The 21,279-nt window shown below is 39.3% G+C and overlaps 1 protein-coding gene across 1 annotated transcript in view; it reads left to right on the top strand.

Moving 5' to 3' along the window:
• The window catches only part of ENPEP (glutamyl aminopeptidase), a 35,207-nt gene extending 16,989 nt beyond the window's left edge, over positions 1-18,218 (top strand). The window contains exons 7-20 of the mRNA XM_085309017.1: positions 430-564; positions 4,245-4,310; positions 5,961-6,026; positions 7,274-7,425; positions 10,922-11,001; positions 12,651-12,778; positions 12,894-12,949; positions 13,781-13,931; positions 14,694-14,767; positions 14,856-14,957; positions 15,061-15,231; positions 16,650-16,790; positions 17,716-17,794; positions 18,044-18,218. Of these exons, the coding sequence (XP_085165143.1) occupies positions 430-564; positions 4,245-4,310; positions 5,961-6,026; positions 7,274-7,425; positions 10,922-11,001; positions 12,651-12,778; positions 12,894-12,949; positions 13,781-13,931; positions 14,694-14,767; positions 14,856-14,957; positions 15,061-15,231; positions 16,650-16,790; positions 17,716-17,794; positions 18,044-18,193 (1,551 nt within the window). The 3' untranslated portion in view covers positions 18,194-18,218. The remainder of the gene's footprint in view (positions 1-429; positions 565-4,244; positions 4,311-5,960; positions 6,027-7,273; positions 7,426-10,921; positions 11,002-12,650; positions 12,779-12,893; positions 12,950-13,780; positions 13,932-14,693; positions 14,768-14,855; positions 14,958-15,060; positions 15,232-16,649; positions 16,791-17,715; positions 17,795-18,043) is intronic.
• The last annotated feature ends 3,061 nt before the right edge of the window (positions 18,219-21,279 follow it).

Here is a 21,279-nt window from a genome sequence, read left to right as displayed (position 1 = left end):
GATATACAGTGCAGGTCACTTCATCTTTAAAAATAATAATAATCACAGCAGACCATGGGATGGGGAATGCTAATTCCTCCCTTCCTCCTCCCCAGCTACATCATTGCAAGAGGAGCCCATAATGCTTGGCAGATATTATCTCACTACTGAAATTGGTAATGCAGGCTCCTTTTTTGCCTTCTGAGACTGTGTTGTGATACATGTGGGAAAACAGGATTTGTAAAAGGCAATTTACCTTAGCTAAGAAAAAAAAAWTTTCCCTCTCCTCTCAGGAATATGAGTGGGTAAGCCCTCCTTTAGAGGAGGTGAAATTTCCTTCCATTTCCAACTGCCTAACATCTAGAGAAGCTGCAGTTCAAGCTACTTATTTTGTGAAGCAAGTCCTGGCGTTCTGCCTTTGTTTTTATTCTAATATCTACTTTTTCTCAGCTTGACCAGGTTTTAATTGATGATGTGCTTCCTGTAATGAAGGATGACTCTTTGCTGTCTTCACACCCAGTTGTGGTTGATGTGTCGTCGCCAGCTGAAATCACCTCTGTGTTTGATGGGATATCCTACAGTAAGGTAGGCAGGCCTCCTGGTGTAACTCTGGCTGCAAGGAAAGTTGGGGCTTGGGAGAGGAGATAAAAGGCAGGGGAGCTCATAATCATAATTTCTAACCTATGTGGGCCRTGTCTGCACAAACCTCTTTGCTGGGAAGTTCCCTGCTGTTGCCAATGATGATTAAGACAAAAGCARCTGTGAGAAGAGTGGTGCAGCTGGAGTCCCAGCCAGTAGTGCACAACTGTGCACCATGCAAACCTGCGCATAGCACATGGTAGAGCAGGAAGATCACAGTGTCAGCAGTGCCTACAACTAGAGTTAGCAGTTTTAAAATTTTCCTAAACTGGGCACTAAGCACACCCCTCTCCCATCGTCTCRTGCTGAGGCAGCCCAATTATGTCAAGCCATATAATCTAATGCAAGGGCAGATGCTTGGATTTGCTCTCTCTCAGTTCCCTGTCCCACTTTTGGGACAGTATAACTGCCATTTTGAGGAACTGAGACAGAGAATGAAGCAGGGAAAAACATGAAAGTAATTTTTTCGCATGTTCCTCACAGTATCCCAGGCAACCTAGAAGCMTTAGGGAAGATGGGCTACCACTAGCCAACACCACTACCCCCACTGTTGACCTCCATGACTATCTAGGATGGAGATACTGGGCCTAGCATACCTCCTTGACTCAAGCACACTGACGACAGTGTTTCTTCTATTTTGGGGGGGTTTCTGGTGCATCTAGTCTGAAGAGGTACAGGAGCAAATCAGCCCCATCCCTCTTCTCTCTYGGCACCAAATTTGCCATCAAGGTCATGGAGGAGCTGGGACTCTGGTCATTCTGTCCTCAACCAACCATCTCCAACACCATGTTGTGTCTAACTCTGATAAAGTAGATTTGTGTTGACAGCTTCTTGTATGACTCGATCAGTTTTCTGTCTAATACATCAATAGTTTCCACAGAACATGCAGAATCCACTATTATTATATCCTGCTTGTTTCTTCTCTCCAAATTCCCATTATCCTGCTAAGCGTGTGTATATCATTGATTTCAGCTAAAATCTACAGTCATAGATACTACTTCTATTAGCTAGACTTGATCCATTTTCACCAGTTCTCTGTTTTCAATTATTAAATCCTCTAATCAGCGATACAATCAGTATTTATTGTATTATAAATACCTCACAGTCAAATCATAAACCATGTGAAAACCTACATTATGTAACATTGATTTCTTAAATCAAACTAAACGAAAGTCAAGAACTATACAGAGCTAAATCAAATACTCTGGACCAAAATAGGACATTTCAGTGGTGAGCTAAGCAAGAGACTTGCTCTTGCATGGTCTAAAAAAAACAATGGAAAAAAATTTAGCTTTAACTCACCTCTTTGTGCCTAGATAATTGCTACATGAACGATTTTTTTTTAAGAGAAAACAGCTGAGAACTTGCGCATTGTTTGGGAAGAGTGTGCCTGGGATATAATTTGGCTTGAATGAGAAAGTCTTCACATAGGTTTAGCTCAAATTACTGGTGAAATTTTTATATAAACGCTTAACAAAATTAGCTTGTTTCTTTTTGGCTTTATTTTGGTTTCTCTTTAGCATTTTTCTTCTAAAAACAATCTTCTTGTGATAATATGCATCAATAAACAAATAAAGCATAACTTGGATTGCTCTCTGTTGGTTTTACCAGAGCAATTACAGGGGTTATACAGTCCTAAAACTATAATGAATTGCCCAAGGGTCTGTGAAGTCATTACAGCCTATTCTGTGAGTGAACATCTAATTGCTGTCAGATCAACAGCACATTATGCATCTAGGAAAGTTGTAGTAGATAGAGATGATGACTATACAGTTTCTTTCTATATGTATATATATATATTTAATTTGTACTTAGAAAGGAACCACATCTTGCCTCTGTTTCAAGTTTAATAATCCCTCTTAGTTTGGCACATTGTGTTAAGATAACAATGAGATTTTCTGTCTTTGGAAACAAGACATTGATTAGTTTTTCAGAAAACAAATATTTAAATACGTTCTGCTTAAAACTTGCTTTTGGGATCCCCATGTTTTTGAAACTTCCTAGCTAAAGTTTAGGATTAAACTCTCCACATTTCTGCCATATACAATTCTGTAATACACTTACCTATTACAACTCTCTAGGAGAAGTTATGTGGGTGTTGATAAAACATCCAAACACACACACACGCATATCAACATTAGACAAGGTCAGCTAATAAAATCGAAGTTGCTCCACTGAACTCCTCAAATATTTGGAAAAGACAGAGTTATGAAATCACGACCAGTGATTTTGTTAGCATKAGTTTTCTCAAACACACTCTATCGGACTATAGTGGAGGGACAGCGGCAGGGAAAAGAGACTGAAAAGCAGTTGTAGAAGACGCAGGGGGATGACAATTCATTGTAATTTCATCCAGAAGAAATCTCCACTGCCCCCTAAACACAAGCACAAGAGCAGAGCTCTACTCTGATTCTTACTATAAACACAAGGGACTATCTCTGAGAGGTGTCCTCAGGTAAAAAGTGGCTGACAGRTAAAGCCAAGGAACCAAGATGCCCTAGTGCAGACAAGCAGCCTTATGATCAGTCTTAATCATAAGCAGTCTTATGATTACCATGAACAATGAACAGCTGCTCTAAATTTTACTAGATCCTTTTGGAACATATTTCAGGGCAAACTTGTTATATTAGTGTACTAGAAAACTCATCTGCTGACTATCTTTAATCTGCAGCAGTAGTTTGGAAAGCAGTCCAAGGTATATCTGCTCAAACAGTCACTCTACTATGACTAGTGCAGCCAACTTGTTATTCTCAAACATATAAACAGGGGAGACAGGATTTACTGAGGACTCAGATAATGCTCTTGTTTTCATGGGACAACTCAATTTTTAAACCATTCAGAGCATTAGGCTTTCACYTGCCCTTTCATTTAGTTGGGAAAATGAAAACATACTAATCCTAAAATCGTATTTTACATTTTAGATTTGGGTTTATATTGTGTTTGTTTTCCCTCATTTTGTGCCCATACTGTTCTCTTTGTCCCATATGACTCTTACTTATCTATCCTGTTTTCCCTCAGTTTATTTCTTCTTTCAAGGTCCTTACTGTTTTCTTTGTGTCATATAAGTAACATCTCTGGTCCTAACGCTACTCTCCTTCTGAGGCCAAAGCTCTTGCATCAATCTCCAGCAAAGCTCATTGTGAATCTTTAGATGAGAAATCCCTAACATGCAATGTCTTGGACCTGCTCCAGTTCAGGAGGTCCCTGTCTGTTGAGTGTTCAGCTGTCTCTCAGGCTGTCTGGCTGGATGGGGCTAGTTGCCCTGCTGCCATCAGCCCAGCATTGTTTGAGGTGGAAGAGGGAGTGCTCATACTACCTTTGACAGATGAGTGGGATAGTAGCCCCCAACAGCAGAGCTTGGCAGCCTTTCCACTGGCCTAGCTGCATTCAGAGGAGGGTATCTGGCTGGAACTAAAGACCAACTCTCACAGCCAGAATTAAACTCAGGGTTTCTGCAGGCTGGCATGCTGCACTGTGAATTAATTAGAAAAAAACCACTTTCTTAGCCACATGAATGAYTTCTATTTTTGGCATGCAAAATATTCATTTGTGTGTTACTTTTTAGGTGAAGAGAAAAGAGTTACAGCAGTATGGCATGACCTTGTTCCCTTTCCCTTTGTCCCCAGGGTGCGTCGATTCTCCGAATGCTTCAAGACTGGCTGACACCGGAGCTCTTCCAGAAAGGGTGTCAGGTATGACAGGCACCAAAGTATGCAAGAAATGCACCACTCACATAGTGGTTACAACCCATTATTCAGAAAAGTGAATATCATGGATCCTGGTAGTAGCAGTAGAACTATATAATTTATTCTAGTGCCAAGTGGAAAGTGTCAAAGGGAAGTTCATGCTCCTGCAGAGCAGGAATGTGAACTGCAGGATAATTTGGCAATCCTTCCACAAGGACCTAAATTTGTGACAGCTTGGTAGTACAGAAACCTCCTYAATTCTGTCTTTGCTCTTTGTTGTATTGCCAGCCAGGCTCCCCTCACTCAACTGGAGAACACTTTTACAGCTTCTTGGTGCCACTGTACTCCAGTCCACCCAAGCCTGCTATTCAGGAATCTCTTACAGACATAAGCACCTGACAAAGGGAAACCTGGTCCCAAAAGTAATCAGGTCAAGAAAAGGGAGATGTTGCATATTGCATAGCTTAGAGTCCTTTCTCTTAGAGGAAAAATGCAATGCTACAAAATTACAAAAAGAAGAAGGAGAGAAAGGAGCAATCTCCAAAAGAGGAAGGTAATCTGCTGTTTCTGAAGACAGGTTTACTAAATTTTTCTTATCTACCTCCCCTCTGGAAAGCATGTGCTGCTACAGGACRGCTGAAGTATTCTACTTGACTTTTGCTTTCATATATTCAGTTAGGACTGTTCTAAAAGATAGAAAAATGCAGATACTCTGTCCACAGGACACTAATAATTGCAGTTTGCTCAGAGCCTTCAAGAACATAGAAGTAACTAGCTGTGGCTAAGAATGAAACAAACAGCACCATCTACTGACTAAACATTACCAGGATCCAGTTAATAGGAGAGAAAAGAGAGCATGTTGAGCAGCGAGATAAGCCACACGATAGGACTAGTGTTTAGGATGGGCAAATACTAAGGTGAATGCCATTATAATCCCCTTTAAAGTCATTTTAATCACAACTTAGAGGAGATTTTCATACTTCCTCTGTGATTCTACAAATACTGAAAATTCCTGAAACAGCTCTATCCTCCTAACAGCTTCCCTAATTAGACAGAAATGTGCAATGCTAGTGTCCATTTGAATAAAATATAAAAAACTCTTCAAATACGAATGTATGTATATATATTTATTTATATTTATRTATTTATGTATAAAAATATGTCTGTATACAAATAATTACACCTTATTATGAGTACATTTAAGATACTTAAATACTTTCACACCTACTGTGTTATCAATAGGGAATTATCTTTTTTTTTMCTTCAGTGCACTGACCTTTTCAATATTTCTCTGAGGAACTTGTTCTCCATGTTTTTGGCTTACTCGAAGTTAGGAGCATTGCTGAAAGCAACTGCCTCCTTCCCATACATATGAAATGGAGGGGATAGATCTTTTTCTTAGACCAGCCTATTGTTTTAGAACAGCCTAAAATATTCCTGGAATATCCRACAGGAACTCAGTACAGTGAATGATCCTGCAAAAGCCAGGGAAATGAATCACCCTATGTCTATCTCGGAGTTCCTCCAGGTTCAGAATATTACTGCTCATAGGTAGACATTATATACAACTGATCCTATTTGAATATGTGTATTGTTTTTTTATGTGAAAAAGAAAGATCTGGTAGTATCTTCACACAGTCTTCTACCTCTTTCTAGTTATATTTGAAGGACAATTATTTCAAGAATGCCAAGACAGACGATTTCTGGGCAGCATTGGAAACGGTATGCTTTGCAGCAATCTGAACTCTTGCTAGTGAAAAGTTTCAGATCTCATCCTACTGCTTTGAATTTCCTAAACTTTTTATATTCTGTAGATTTTCTGTCAATGAGAGATCATAAGGTAGGCAGCCTCCCAACCAATAYATTCCAACACAAATTATTTCTAGCAAATTGGCAGAGGAGTGTGGGGAGTGGAAGAAACAAGCCTGCTTCTGAGAGGATTCCCCATCCCCTCAACAAGCCCCAACAACTCAAAGTAATTTCTTGGTCTCACCAACCACAGACATGTACACCCCTACTCTTTCTTATGCCTAACCAGACTTGTCTAGTTGAAAGGTCTTGACAGTATTTATCAGCAAGTAATATTGGTGSTTATCATCTCTGTCCCTTTAGCTTCTGAGTTCTCTGCCTTCATTCTCTGGTCTTTCCTTCTCCTTGAGGCCAGGCTGTTTCTTCCCACCTTATTAGCCCTCAAGCTCACCTGTCTACTACCAGGTCCCCACCCTGACCTTCCCCTGCTATATCCTTTCCTTCCCCCCACTGTGGGCACTCACACAGCCCAAGTTCTGCTTTTGTGTCTGTTTTCCAGTTCCCATCTTCTCCTTGATTCCAGACTCTTCCCTGACTGCTTCTGCTCTCACTCCGTTGCTCTTTGTCTTCATTTCACCTGCTCAACTTGAAGAAGGGAACAGGCATCCTGGCTCCTTTCACTCCCATGCAGCAGGCTGGGGCGGGAGGCACTGGCAGCTTTCTCCAGCTTCAGTCTGTAGAACACCAGTTCATCGTCAACAGAATGGATCAGATTTTACATTAGTATAGGTTTTGTTAGTGATATTGTCTTGTCCTCCACACTCAGGACAGGGAATGCTGCAAGAGGACTTCTGGCTTTGAAAAGTCTCCATTAGCCCTCTCTGTCTTGTTCTGTTCATTCTTCAGAAAACATGAGGAGAGATGAGAGCATGCAAGGGGCCTCGAAGTGCACTGAGTATTTCTTGTCTATGTTACTGCTTAAATTCTTGCTCACATACTCCTGATTTCCTTTGGGTATGTTTGAGTTTCCAGCTCATTCCTGTTTCCTATGACAGGCAGCATAAAAGGATTTGAGTATTGACTTGGTATTGACAAGTATTGACTAAACTTGTTCTTTCCTTGCTCCTTTTCGCTTTTCTTCCTCTCAGTGTTAAATGCTCCTTTTTTCCACTTTGACCTGCATTTGTTTTTTCACTGTAACCTTTTCCCCTGATTCGCAGGCAAGTAATAAACCTGTGAAGGAAGTCATGGACACATGGACTAGGCAGATGGGTTACCCTGTTTTGGAAATGGGAACTAATTCAGTGTTCACACAGAAACGTTTTCTCTTGGATCCCCACGCAAATGCTTCTTACCCTCCTTCTGATCTCGGGTAAGATTTTATTTTAAATTTTCCCAAAACAAAAAGGAACAAATACTGTATAGACAACACTCTACTGACACTCTACATACACTCTCCTACTGACACACAAAAAGCCAGTGTTATACCTGTTCTTGATAAACTTACTCCCAAAACTTGTATTTAAAAAGAATCTTAATGGAAAGTTAGATACAAATATTTCAAATTTAGAATTGCATCAGCCTCTTGTCTCAAGGGTTCTCTCTCAAACATAGCAGAACATGAGTGGATAGGGTCCTGCTGAAGGTTTTGTTCTTGCGCACAGACAGTTCAGATCATAACAAGCCATTTGCTGAACCACTACAAACTGCAATGTGCCAAACTAAGAAAAAATGACACAAAATTGTTTCTTCTCAGAAAGCAGGTACCATGATACAGGTATTTTATACCAGCATAACTTATTCCCTTTTCCCAAATAGTATAGAAAGTATAATACATCCCAATATAGGGTCTTACCTATGTGGCTTAGTTAACATGAATTAGTGTGAAATAGCTGGTCATGTATGAAGGTTAGTAATCCTCATCAACACTTTTTTTTCCCACCTATTTAGCACAGGATTATATTGGCAAATTTTAGCCATTTAAAACATAGTTACATGGTAAAAGATAGGCATCCTGGGCCCTTGTGTGGCCAGAAGGTCAGCTTCAGATACACATCTACCCTCTTCAAGATAAGTGAAACACTACAAAAGACCATATATTTTAATTAACAGGTGACTAACATGAGAGGAGATGATCCCTGCCTGTGCATTGGAAAGGCATGGGAAAAGGGCTCAGCTGTGCAGCGAAGTTAACCAGGTGAATAACTGACCAGAGCTGACATTGACTATYCTCCTACCCAGCCCTAACTCTCAGGCAATGTAACTTGCTAACATTTCAGTGAAAGAGATTCAAACTAACCCACACTGGGAAGGTTCTGTTGCTTGAAATAACCAAATACAAATAAATCAGTAAAATTTAACTATTTAAATCAGAACTAAAGCTACCAAAATAGAATTTTCCATTAGCTTCTACTAGYTATTTTAATCCAAAGACCAAGAAGGAGGAAAGACTGAAGAAAGAGTTGTGGCCATTTTACTTCCTTTTGATTAACAAGGATAAAAAGAAAAGCAATGTGAGGCCCATGGTATTGGCAGATAGGTATAGATATCAAAAGAGTTGAGATAAGAGAATTGCCCATGTATTTGTAATGTATTTCTCCCACCATAGCAAACATGTTTGCAGACTTGAAGCAACTCTAGTTTCAAACTCCAGCCCTGTACCATGTGAAGACTCAGGTACAGACTCTTCAGTCGAAATGCTTCTTTGTGTTAAACACCTTGGCTTACTGYGCTATGCTCTGAAGTAGTAGACTCAGGAATCTTCCTTTAACCTGACTTCAAGAATTACAGTACCTTGCCATTTGTCACTTCTTGAGTAGAAATCCCAGTGCAGTTCCTACCTTAATCTGCCAAGAAGTTGAGCTGTGCACTGCCTCTGCTATTCTYAAAGTGATAGGAATTTGTTGCTAAATGTCATTTCTATAAATGACTTAGAAGTGAAATGCACTAGCATCAAATAGTATCAAAATATTATAGTATCAAATACTGATAGCATCTACCCTGGGACACTTAATCCCTTGCCTAGGAGTCAGTCCACTGAAAATCCTTATTTCCTCCTTCCACCTTCACTGATGGGGGTGAGGAAGCTCTTGAAGACATCATACTCCAGATGGAATTGGCCCATTTCACCTACAGGTGCAAGGTTTTGATTTAAGCAGTGAAAACTCCAGGCCCTGTACATGCTTTATTCTCTGAACCCTGCAGGGATGAGACCATCCCCAGCTGCCTGCAGCATGTCTGGCTTGAAAGAGTCACCTCCTGAATACTGGCACTTGAAAGAAATAGGTCAAAAACTTRTGCTCTTAAAATAGTGCTGCTGGGCAAATATGTAGCTACAGCACAGCATGTCAGGAACACGTCCTCAAAATGCACTGTTAACAGGACACAGCTATTGTATTTAATGCTCAAGAAAAGTATTTATGTATGTGATTTCAGGAACATATAAGAAAACTATATAAAATCCCCCCATTAAATGCTTTTACAAAATAAGAGTTTAAAAAAATCTTTTATGGGCTTTCTCATGGGGAAACATAATGCTGAGGCTTCTGGCCAAACAACAACCGCTCTAAATTCCATGGCAGTATGTTCCATAAGACAGCTAGTAAAAGCTGTAAGTGTATAAATCTGTTAAAATATTTTTGTTCAAAAGATGTAAAACAACAGCTCATCATTCTTCCTGGAGGTAGCAGGAGCCTTCATTCAGGTAGAAGGAGCATAGCCTTCATTTTGATATTTCCTGGAAAGTAACCATCATTCCCTTGATCCAAGGTTGTAAAGAATATTCAGGTTTTCCTGCTGCAATTGTCACCAGGATGTTTAAGATAGAAGAAAAGTCTCCCTGGGACAGCCTGCAACATGCTAACATGGAAGAGCAGCTAACTGCTCAAAAGGACTTTATGATTTCACCAGTCTTGTGTAGGTGGTTGTACAGATACGCTTGTATCATACCCTGTTGTTGTAGTACTGTGACTCCCCAATCATAGCCTTGGACAGGCTGTGCTGTGGCTCCCTTCTGAGTCCAAATGTTTAAGTTTTGGCACATCTCCACAAAGTTTGGACAAGGGGYATACCCCTAGACCAAGGAGTCTGTACCCAGCCACTGAAGGTATTCAAGGAATTTCTCAGTAAGAGGTGTAAGGTCACGTTTGGCCCTCAGTGCTTAACAGTGGTTGTCTGGAAGAAGGAAAATAGACTAGAAAAGGCAAGACATCCTCCTGACTGTATGACAGTATTGCTTAAACTCTTTCAGTCTTCCCATACGTAAAAAATGATTTAATAATACTCGMACACTCACCTCAAGTGAGTGTTGTAAAGATTAACTGTTGTCCGACAGAGCCCTGGACATATAAATGTTAACACCRAGGCTACCCATCCACATATAATCATCTTTTGCTAAATTAATTGCTCTGCGCCCTGCTAGATTATGACCTGCTGTGACATGAAGATACTGCTTAACGAAGCTGCATGTTCTCAACTATAACTATTAACTATTTCCTTGCTTTACAARGAAAATAACTACCCTAATCATACCATTCCAATTCTGATATTTCCTTGCCTGAATTCCTTGCCTGAATAGAATATCACAGTGCAAAGGAAGCTAGAGGAGTCCCCTGAAGCATTACTGAGAGAATATTTTTACAACATAGACAATAACTATTGGTAGAAAGCCTATTTTTGTTACAGGGGGTATTTGATCAGACACTGATAGATGTGTATACATATTTACATATGTACATAAACCCTGACACGGTTGGCTTCATAAAACAAAAGGTACATATTAATCCAAATAAAAAAGATATACTAGCATTTTATTTTTAGTTTTTGGTTTCAAATCTCATTTGATTCTTTTTCTCTTTAAATAATTTCAGTTACAAATGGAATATTCCAGTGAAATGGGGACTTGGGAGTTCAATGAATTATACTTTCTACAATAAATCAGATTCTGCAGGTAAACTTCCCTTGTATTTCTCTTAGGAGTAATGAGTAGAATAACATTTTTCAATGTCCTTAGCAAGAAATAAAATACACAGTTAACTTTCATGCTTTTCAGTTTTCACATTTGGGAACCAGCCCATAGCTTGGCTACGCTGTAGTTAGTAGCCATTTCTGGAATAAGATTATTCCTCCACGTTATGTCAATTAAGGCCCAATTCAGTAAAGTGCTTAAGTATGTGTTTAAATCCAGCCCTAGTCAGGAAAGCATCTAAACATGTGCTTAATTATATAATGCGCTTAAGTCAGTGGGACTTACATGTGTGTTTTCTTGAGGCTAAGACAAGAGATAAAGTGGGAAGCTAATGAACACCTCTGTGGCATGGTAAACAGGTAGTATGAGTCAGGTTAAGGGAAGGAAAAAGAGCTATGAGTGCTTAAACATATTTTCTAATGCTGATTTAAGAAATGAGGAAATGTCCATATGAATATTTTTGATTTTTAATGTTTGTTCTATTATGCATTCAAATCTGAATTTCCCATTCACCTGTTCTAGTGGCCAAAACTGTGAGAAAAGTGCAAAACAAATGAAAAAAATAACTACTSGTTTCTGGAATTTTTAGATTTCATCAAAATTTGAAAATTCAGAAATATCACAATCACCTTTTCTCTTTTTATGTTCTTTTGAATTTTAACTATTTAAAATGTAGTTTCTCTTTTGTTCTTTTTCCCCCCACTTGGTTGCTTTTAGTATCCATGCAAAAGTAAACAAAAGTGCCTTATGTCATAATACAGATCAGAGATCTGCACAAAGAAATTTTCCCTTTTCAGCTTCYGAATCACAAAACAACGGGCTGTGCAGTGCTATTAACTTGGCAAGGCCTGTTTGCATGATTGGCTACTCACTTCTATATCTGGGACAAACAGCAAGTTTAGGGGAAAAAAGACCTTATATGGGTCATCCAAACAGAAAAGTGCTTTTAACTCACAACCAGCCACAAACCGCAGATCAAAGATTGGCACTTTCAACGCACAGGAGGAAAACTTTCATAACTAGTAGASCCAGCTGGACCAAGCCAAATTTTTCAGAAAGGAAGATCTTTCCAAGTATTCCATTTAAACTGGAAATTCCTTAAACATGAGTTTTGAGTAAAGTCACAGCCTATTTTGCAATTCCGTTATCTATAGCTATGAAAATTGAACCAGAGAAGAGAACAGGAAAAAAAAGCTTGAAGAACTGCTTGAAATAAAATAAAAATAAAACAGAGGATAAAATGTAAAAACTTTATAACTAATAATCATGAAACTGAAAAMTGTCAGACCCTTTTAAAAGAAATTTGTAAGAACTCTTTCTCTGCAAACTTTTTAATTTTTCACAATGACACTAATTTTCCTCTATCCTCATCCTAATCCCACTGATCTCCATTTTAAAGTTAAACTAGCTGGCCCCCAAAATTACCACAATTCAATATTCTGAAACAAGTGCTGGCATCCACTAAGGTTTGTGATACAGCCATTTATTCAAAAATTCACCTAAAATTAAGCTTTGGATCTTACTTTGACATTGGTTAAAATCAAATATTACTTTTGGAGCCAAAGCATCTCCAGTGAGTTTTCTGAGTCACATAAGAAGTGCAAACTGATCATTGTTTGTTTGTTTTGCAGGAATTACARTAACATCATCTCCCAATTCTTTTGYGAAAATTAATCTAGACCACATTGGATTATATCGGGTGAATTATAATAGCCAAAACTGGGCTAATTTAGCTAGTCTTCTGGTCAACAACCACACAGTGAGTGTCATGAAATTAACTTGTTYGTGGTGGGTCTCTTACAGAGTTTCCAGATGCTATTTTTCCAGCAAATCATCAATATATTCCTGATCACTATCTTCCTCTTTCYGTACAGAGATTTTCAGCTGCTGACCGTGCAGGAATTTTGGATGATGTCTTTTCTTTAGCAAGGTAAACTAATTCCCTGCAAGGATTGCAACACAGGTTTTTTRCTTTCTGTCTGTTAATTAGAATTAACTCAGCTCAGGTGGTTGGAAGGAGAATTTTAAATCTGATGCAAGTTTTAATTGTTTTTCTGCTTATGTTGTCCTTCAGAAGGCACAAATAAAAGCATGTACTGGCAACCTGTAGCACAAGTATAGTCAAAAGAGGTATTTCCTTTCACTTCAGTGGAAGAGTAAGGAGGACTTTAATTGTTAAGGTCTTAGAAAGTGGAGGTTTTACATGTAGGAAACAATAATAGAAGCATTCCAGAAGAAGATAGAAGTCCAGAAAATCAGGGGTATGTGAATATATAATGCATAGCACGGTGTTAGGAAGTTACTACCTCACCTTTCTTGTTTTAGACATTGCTTGGAAACTTCTAGCTCTTGCACCAGGCCATGCTGACATACAGATAAACTGTAGGTGACCTTCTGTAACAGTTTGTAAGGCTGAACTTCCTCAGCCTTTCAGGATRTCTCCAGAACCAGAAATTTCCTTTTGTATGGCAAGAGTTAATGTAGTCAGTTGAGGGTCACCCACTTCTGGGCATGCTGGCCTGCATAATATAGGCAGCCAGCCTCCTTGCGGTGAGGAGAGCTCCTGTAGCTGGCATCTAACAACAGAAATCCTTCAGTGGTCCCTTTGGAAAACGCCTCCCAAGTTGCACTGCAGACTATTTTCCTCCCTCCCAAAATTCATTTCAGATCTTTTAAAGTGAATAGTGGCTATAATATTGTTAAAGAAGCGAGTTCCTGGATCTCATTAAAACAACAGAAGTTATGTCTTCTCCTTCCTCAGAGCTGGACTCGTGAATTACTCTGTTCCTCTGGAGCTCACAAAATACCTAACAAATGAAACAGACTATTTACCCTGGCATAGAGCTATATCAGCTGTAACTTACCTCGCAGACATGCTTGAAGACGATACAAATCTCTATCTTCGGTTTAAGGTGATGAAGCAAAAAAAAATTCTGTCATGGAATCACAGGATCTGACAGTGCAGGGCCTGTAACAGCAATAATATTGAAGTTCAAATGATTTTCAAAACTGCTGAGCTGTCASTATTTACTTTTTGATATTGTACTCTTTTAAAAAAAATGCTGAAAACTGCTTAGTATTGATCTCTCAATTACCTGGAYTGTCAATTCATTTGGAGGAAATAAATTATGCCTCATTATTCTTATAATCCATCACAGTAAGTCACAGTAGAGGCATTTGTTTGTCAAGGCTGTCCTACATCCAATAAATAAGTTTGTATAGGACAGCAGAAGCTCTGATACCTGTCCTAAGCATGAAGGATAACTGTACCTCAAAAGGGCAGTCAGCAGGTTTGATTACTGACCTGAAGTTGAACATGATATAATAGTCACTAAAATAAGTATATCGTGAATTCAGCATTATATCTAGCAAGAAACTTTGGCACGTGTGCTTGGTCACACCCTGGCCTTCATTCTGGAGCAAAGGAAAGGCTGGAAAGAAGTAGATTGACCTTGTCCTATCTGTGCCTCAGCGTAGGAAGCAAGAGTTCATAAGCATGTTCAAACCTTGCATGCTATGGTGGTCCATAAAGGTTGTGTGTGCATGTGCTTCTGTTATTTTTTGTTCAAGAAGTGCTAGTTCTGGGAAAATTAAAGTGAATAAAGCTATGAATACAAATATACTGTTATTTAATGAAATTTATAAAAGTAACCAAAACTCTTTCTCTACCTCAGGACTATTTTCGCTTCCTGGTAAAACCCATTGTGAATCAACTGGGCTGGAGTGATTCTGGAAGCCATTTGGAAAGGTTGAGCAGTGACTTTTTTTCCATCTTATATTACTAACAGATTCAAGGAAAGTTAARCAGTGAGAAAGTTTCTCTCTTTTTTTTTAAGGCTTCTTCGTGCGTCTGTTCTAGACTTTGCATGCAGTGTTGATGACACGGAAGCTTTGAACARTGCTTCAGTCCACTTTGAGGAATGGCTACGAGGAAAAAAGTGAGTACTCATGGCTTTTGTGGCTGCTGAAGAACRCAGTATGTGACCTGGTCACAGATCTCAAGCAGGAAAGGGGTAAYAAAGTACTGTTTCTTTATTCTAGTCCTCCTGTAAATCTCCGACTCCTGGTGTATCGCTATGGGATGCAGAACTCAGGCAATGAGTCATCTTGGAATTATATGTTCAAGAAATACCAAGATACTTCATTAGCGCAAGAAAAAGAAAAGCTCCTCTATGGCCTGGCATCAGTGAATAACATCACCCTTTTGGACAGGTGATTTAAATACACCAAAATATTTCTTTCSCTATAGAAGCAACTATTCATCGTTCACCTGTCCTGTCTTGTGCTGTCACTTCTCAGATTACAGCATGAGGAATGCCACAGGATTTTAAGATCAGTTATCTAATAACCTCCTTTGAGCTACTGTCCCTTGCTAGTCCAGCTCTCAGACCAGGCTGTTGTCTCCCCAGGCTGCCACTCTGCATGCACACACCAGCCCCCCTCAGTATAGCTGACATCTTCCCGTGAGGTTGTAYCACAGAACGGAGATGCAGGCAAACCTCCTCACCAGGGTCATTCACCACTGTGTTGGAGCCCTGTCCAAACATCATAAGATAGTGCAATCTCTGCCTGGAAGTGTTCCAAGTTTAAGGCAGGATGAAATAGGGAATTATAGAAGATATTAGAAGAGTGAAAATGAGACATGTAGTATTTAAAATAGTGTTAGAGGCCAGTTGTGTTAGTAAATTCTTGCTATAAAGCCATTCAATAACTAATCACTGACATGATTAAGACATGAACTGATTATCGAGATCAGCCAAATTTGCAGAAAATAAAAACTTCCTCCCAAAGCATGGAGACCTCTATCTTAAATTATGATTAAAATAAGGGGAAAAGAGCTAAGAGATTGAGAAAATTATCCCCGTCACTTGCATATAGGAGAGAAGATAATCCTTATCCTCAACACATAACAGTGTAAGTGGTGTTCCTCTGCAGGAGCTGTTGAGGAGTTATGACTATACAGCTCATCTCCCTGGATGTATGTGTGCGTGCATGTCACTAGATCAGTCCAGCCTATCTACATCATAACTGGAAGCACAACTGCAGCACATGCAGGCATATGATACCTGAATGAGTTTTAATTTTGTGTGGATAAGAGTTTCAGCAACAAAGCAACAGCAGAGATTTCAGTGTGAGCCCACCACCCGCCTATGTGCTTACAGTCCTTTCAAGGCCTTTACAATCCAGACCACTACTTTTTTGGAGCTTGGCTACCCAAACAGGCTGGACTTCAGGCTGAGGTGTATCTACTCATCCAATCTTGTTCTCATTACTTGATTACAAAATAGAAATGATAACGGATTTTGGCAGTTTTCAGGTAACGTAGAGGCATGAACCCTGTTGATTTGCTAGAGATGCCTAAATGWTTATGTTTCTTTTGATACGATTTCTCATGATACAGTTATAACTATGTTTTAGGTCAACTAGTCTTTATGATGCTTTTGAAAGAATAACACCCCTGTCTGGGGATGAGCTGTAAAACAATGGTGGCAAATACTTGAGAATTACAGATATTAACATCACATTATTTCTTACGATCATGAGTAGACGTGTACATTGGAGGTGTTAATATTTGCTTTCCAGAATCTTTCACGAAATGTTTTCACTGATTCTTATGGGAATTTTCTTAGGTATTTGAAATATATTTACAACACCAGCCTCATCAAAAGTCAAGATGTTTTCACAGTCCTGAGATACATCTCCTATAACAGCTATGGGAAAACAATGGCCTGGGACTGGATACGGCTCAACTGGGAATACTTAGTTGGCAGGTATGTTAATGATCCTGTCAAGAATTTTAAGTCCATATCCACATATATTTCTCGTTATGAGCCATGGCTTGCTTTACTTTCATCATACAACTATAATCACTGACCTCTACTTACTTTCCTTTGGGAAAAGCAAAGTTTGCAAGTTTCCTGTAATTTCTAGTTGTCCTTATACTTAACTTCTTTATATAATGAGAACTGAAAGTGYATTCAACACAGTTACTGCCATCTGTAATGAAAAAGTGCATTGCTGCTATCACTCTTTCCCTAAACGAGCACTTATAACCAACGGTGTTTAAAAAGTACAGAAATTTCTACCAAGACTGCAGAAACACTCTGCAATATTCCACAGTCAAATCTCCACTTTCTTTCTGTTGATTTCATAACAAGACAGTATACAGAATTTTTTAAATTCAGCAACTAGCTGAATTAACCAGCTGGTAACAGCAACCAACAGAAGGTAACAGAAGATCAGTAGAAGTAACAGTAAAAATTTTAGTGACTTCTTTCTCTCYTTCCTGCTCCTTTCTAAAAGCCAGGTTGGGGCACAGAAGCAGAATATACCTGCAAACCTAGAGCTGTGAACCAGGTAGCGTTTGTATTGTTCAGCAATTTGGTTCCATGGAGGGAAACAGATGTTGGAGGACCCAGATATCTTTAAACACTCAAGTCCCAACATAAGACAATAAGCTTTTAGTTAATAAAAACATTTTCCAGCAGAGATTGTTCCATTAGAGAACAGTATAATTATTGTACAGAAGTACTATTTTTCAAGTATTTCCAAAAATACTGAAATCTAGGTGCATCTGTTTTCTGGCAGTGCAATGAGAAGCTTAAACTTCAGATAACTTTTGTACATTTTCTTTCAAATATTTCACATGTATCCTTATTTTTGTATCCAATATTGTTTATTAAATTGTTTTTCTAGATTCACTATCAATGACAGAAACCTTGGCCGAATAGTAACCATTACACAAACCTTCAACACAGACCTCCAGCTTTGGCAGGTATGGTGATAGTACTCCTCTCTATTTTAASTAAATGTATTTTAAAATCTACTTGACAGGAAAATTGTCTTTTTGTTGTCTAAATGTCTAGAGCAGCATGAATTACTGTAAAGTTATCCCAGTGCTCCTAGCTGGAGCTTAAATATCTCTTTCTTACAAAACAGCCCTYAAATCAGATTCCTATAAAAATATTTGCTCAATAGCAGCATTATTTGTTTCATGTCAATTCTTTTTCTCTCCCTTTTCCAGATGGAAAATTTCTTTGAGAAATACACTAATGCAGGAGCAGGAGAATCACCCAGGAAGCAGTCAATTGAGCAGGTGAAGAACAATATCGAATGGCTAAAAGAAAATAAGGAAGACATACAGACATGGCTAGAAAAGTGGCCACACTCTTAACGTCTTATTTTGTTAAAAATGTCAGGCACTCATTCTGGTCACTCAGATCCTCAGAGATATTTAGCAATGTGTATTTCACAGCTAGCTACCTTACAGGACCAAGGCTTAACGTTTTTTTTCCTACAAACACTCAGAGGCCAATTGTCAGAACAACATTTGTGTAGTTGCTGATCCTAGATCCTGCCAACACTTGTGCATATGAATATCTTTGTAGTTTGGGAGATTAATTTGCCTGAATAAATAGGAAAAAAATCTAAAGTTATTCAAGGCAGAAGTGATGGCAAAATTGGGGTCCTTGCTGATCAAGCTGATTGGTCTCTTTCTTTCCATATACCACTCTGAAGAGCTACTCCTTGGTTCATGCAGAAGTATCTTTACTACACTCAGGGATTCCTTTCCAGGTGCACCTTATGGTAGCTCTGTTCTGAAGGAAAGGGAATTACGCAGTAATTTGAACTTTGTCAAAAACTGTCTCATATATTTATATCTTTAAATATTCCACATTCAGGACTTTGCTTTGCTTTCTTACACTACAGAAAGGCCAGTTAAAATTCCCTTCCCACTGATTTTTGAAGTTTAACTTCTGGCACACAAGGGAATCAATATTTTCAGCTTCATTTTTCATGTTATTAACTGTGATTCTGCAGCTTGGGGAAGGTATTGTCTTGATTATTTTTGTCTTGTTCATAAATCTTGTCAAAAAAGAACTTGTGGTAGTGGTTACTGCAGACAAGACATGGTACTTATTCTTTCTTTTCTTAAGCAAAAATAAAATAACATGATCCACCTGGAAATTTCAGTATCTTTCTCATAAAGTGATAAAACTACTAGGCATGCAGAAAAATGGTTGTTACATAGCCCAGCTACGGGGTACACATAGCTTCAKTGGATTTTTGAGGGRAAAAAAAWTATTAAATCCTCTGAGGAATTACAWAAATGGCAAATTCAGGCAGAAGGGGCAAATCTGTCCCACTGCTGCAATTTGATCTGCAGTAGAAACACTGGCAGCAAAGAAAGGGCTCTCATTCCTGAGTCCCTTTGCCACTGCAGAGCCAAAGTTGGTGCCAGGGCCAGTTTGTATGTTGCCTCTGGAGTGGGGAGCCAGGAGCGCKCTGGGGCTCCCAGATTTCCCTGTGCTGCCTTGCTGCATCCTGCTGCCATACAGGCAGGAGACCAGAATATCCCCCATCCTCATTGCCTTCAGCCCCATTTCCAGTGTGGGAAGCAGCTGCAACAGATGGAAACTGGAAAAAGCTCACTGACCCAGCAGCAGGACCCCAAAGTGAATTTCTTCTAGGAGGTGGACCTGGGCAGGTTGGACACAGCCTGTCAGGAAGCCACAGAGCAGGAGGGGAAGGCAGGAGCATGGAAGAGCACTGCTCTTCCTCATCCTGCAGTACCATTCAGAGGGAAAGCTTTGGATATTGAGGAGATGCTCTAACGTACAGAAAATCCCGAGATACCTGTACAGATGCTCTGCCTGCCTCTGGTTCTCTTTGGAATCCAGAGGGCTCAAAGGTGCTGCCATAGTCCCAGGTAGAAACATTTTCCCCTGCTCTCCCAGGAGATTCAGGGTGGATATAGTTTTGRGCCTCTCCCTCAATACCCAAATGTCTTCCACAAGCCCAGGCAAATCTGCTGGCTAGGTCAGTTGTTCTGACAAAGGAAAAGGTCAGACAGCCTCCTGCAAATAAAACATGAAAGAATTTTGACTGGTAGTAGTTACAACTTGCTACAGATATCAGCTTCCCTTTATGGTAAAAGTCTGGCAAAGCGCCAGGCAATTTCTCCCCCCTCCCCTTTTTCTTTTTTTTTCTTTTCTTTCCTTCTTTTTTTTCTTGTTCAGTTTCACGTGCATAGGGCATTAAAAGTGAAGCAGTAGTCCAGACCCAAACTACCAACAAATCAGGTCATGGGGAATAGGCTGTCCTTTGAGACACTCAGTTATTATCTGGTCCTTGTTCAGCTGCCTGCTCGGTAACACATGTCAATCTGCTTTCATGACTTTACTTTTTCAATGAGTGAACTGAAAGAACAGAAGACAAACAACAACTCTGGTGGTTTCAAAGTCATTTCTACAAACTGGTTTGGTAGCACTATGTTGTGGTACTGACTATCAGCATATTATAATACTGTGACTATACAATAGGAAGATCAGCTCAGAGAACTTTTCTTTGCACTGCCAATGCTGTTTGTTTTAATTGAAAGTTTTTAAGTCCAGCTGGACATGATGTGTAACAATCCAAAACTGGTATGAAGATGGTCAAGCACATAGCTTAGTGGGCTTCCCTTTAAGAGAATATTTAATGAAGTTTGCCAGGAAGAAGCAACTGATTCTATAACCATATACAGGCTACTGCCATGATTTGTTGTAGGAAGAAGAGTATGAGATACAGATACTACCAGAATGATATAAAAGCAAGCAGTTACTTTAACAGATTTATATCCATTTTTTAATATACAGATTCTGCTACCACCAGGTGGGATCAGACTTGCCAAAATTGTTAGCTCTCTTGCCAAAATTGTTAGCTCTAGTGGTAGGCTTTATTTTCATTAAGGAAAATAAGAAATAATAAAGCTTTTCTGTAATATAGGAAAGCTATAACAAAAACAGTCTCCATCCAAATCACATAGGCACACCACTGCTGAAGATATGACACACATTGGTACTACYGTGTTTTGATGGGGAAGGGAGAAGACTAATCAGAAACAGAACAGAAAAATAGCACTGAGGCAAAGAAAGAGCAAGAAGCCAAGGACAAGCCTGAGCAAGTATTGGGAGCTGACCCAAGTGAATGAAGGAGAGGAAGGGATTTAGGACAGAGAACTGCCCCCCATCATTTGCTTCTAATTGTGTTCAGGAAGACATCACTCCATGCGGCTTTTGTGCCTGAACAGTGCTGGATCAGAGCTATATTTGGCCAAAGCTTGGATACTTTTGATGTTAAAGAATGGTTAGTTGGATTTCTACRCTGATCTTAAGTGGGTAGGTGAACACAGAGGTAAATCTAAGAACCCCAGAAGAAAGATGCTTTTATAGCAGGATAAAGGTTCTGTCAATTTTAAATAATGTGCTTTACATTATG

Source organism: Rhea americana, unplaced genomic scaffold, assembly GCF_003343005.1.
Source record: "Rhea americana isolate MKP2758 unplaced genomic scaffold, rheAme1 scaffold_106, whole genome shotgun sequence".
Taxonomy (NCBI): Eukaryota; Metazoa; Chordata; class Aves; order Rheiformes; family Rheidae; genus Rhea; species Rhea americana.
The sequence above is the reverse complement of the archived record's forward strand: the minus strand, read 5'-3'. Positions and strand labels throughout refer to the sequence as shown.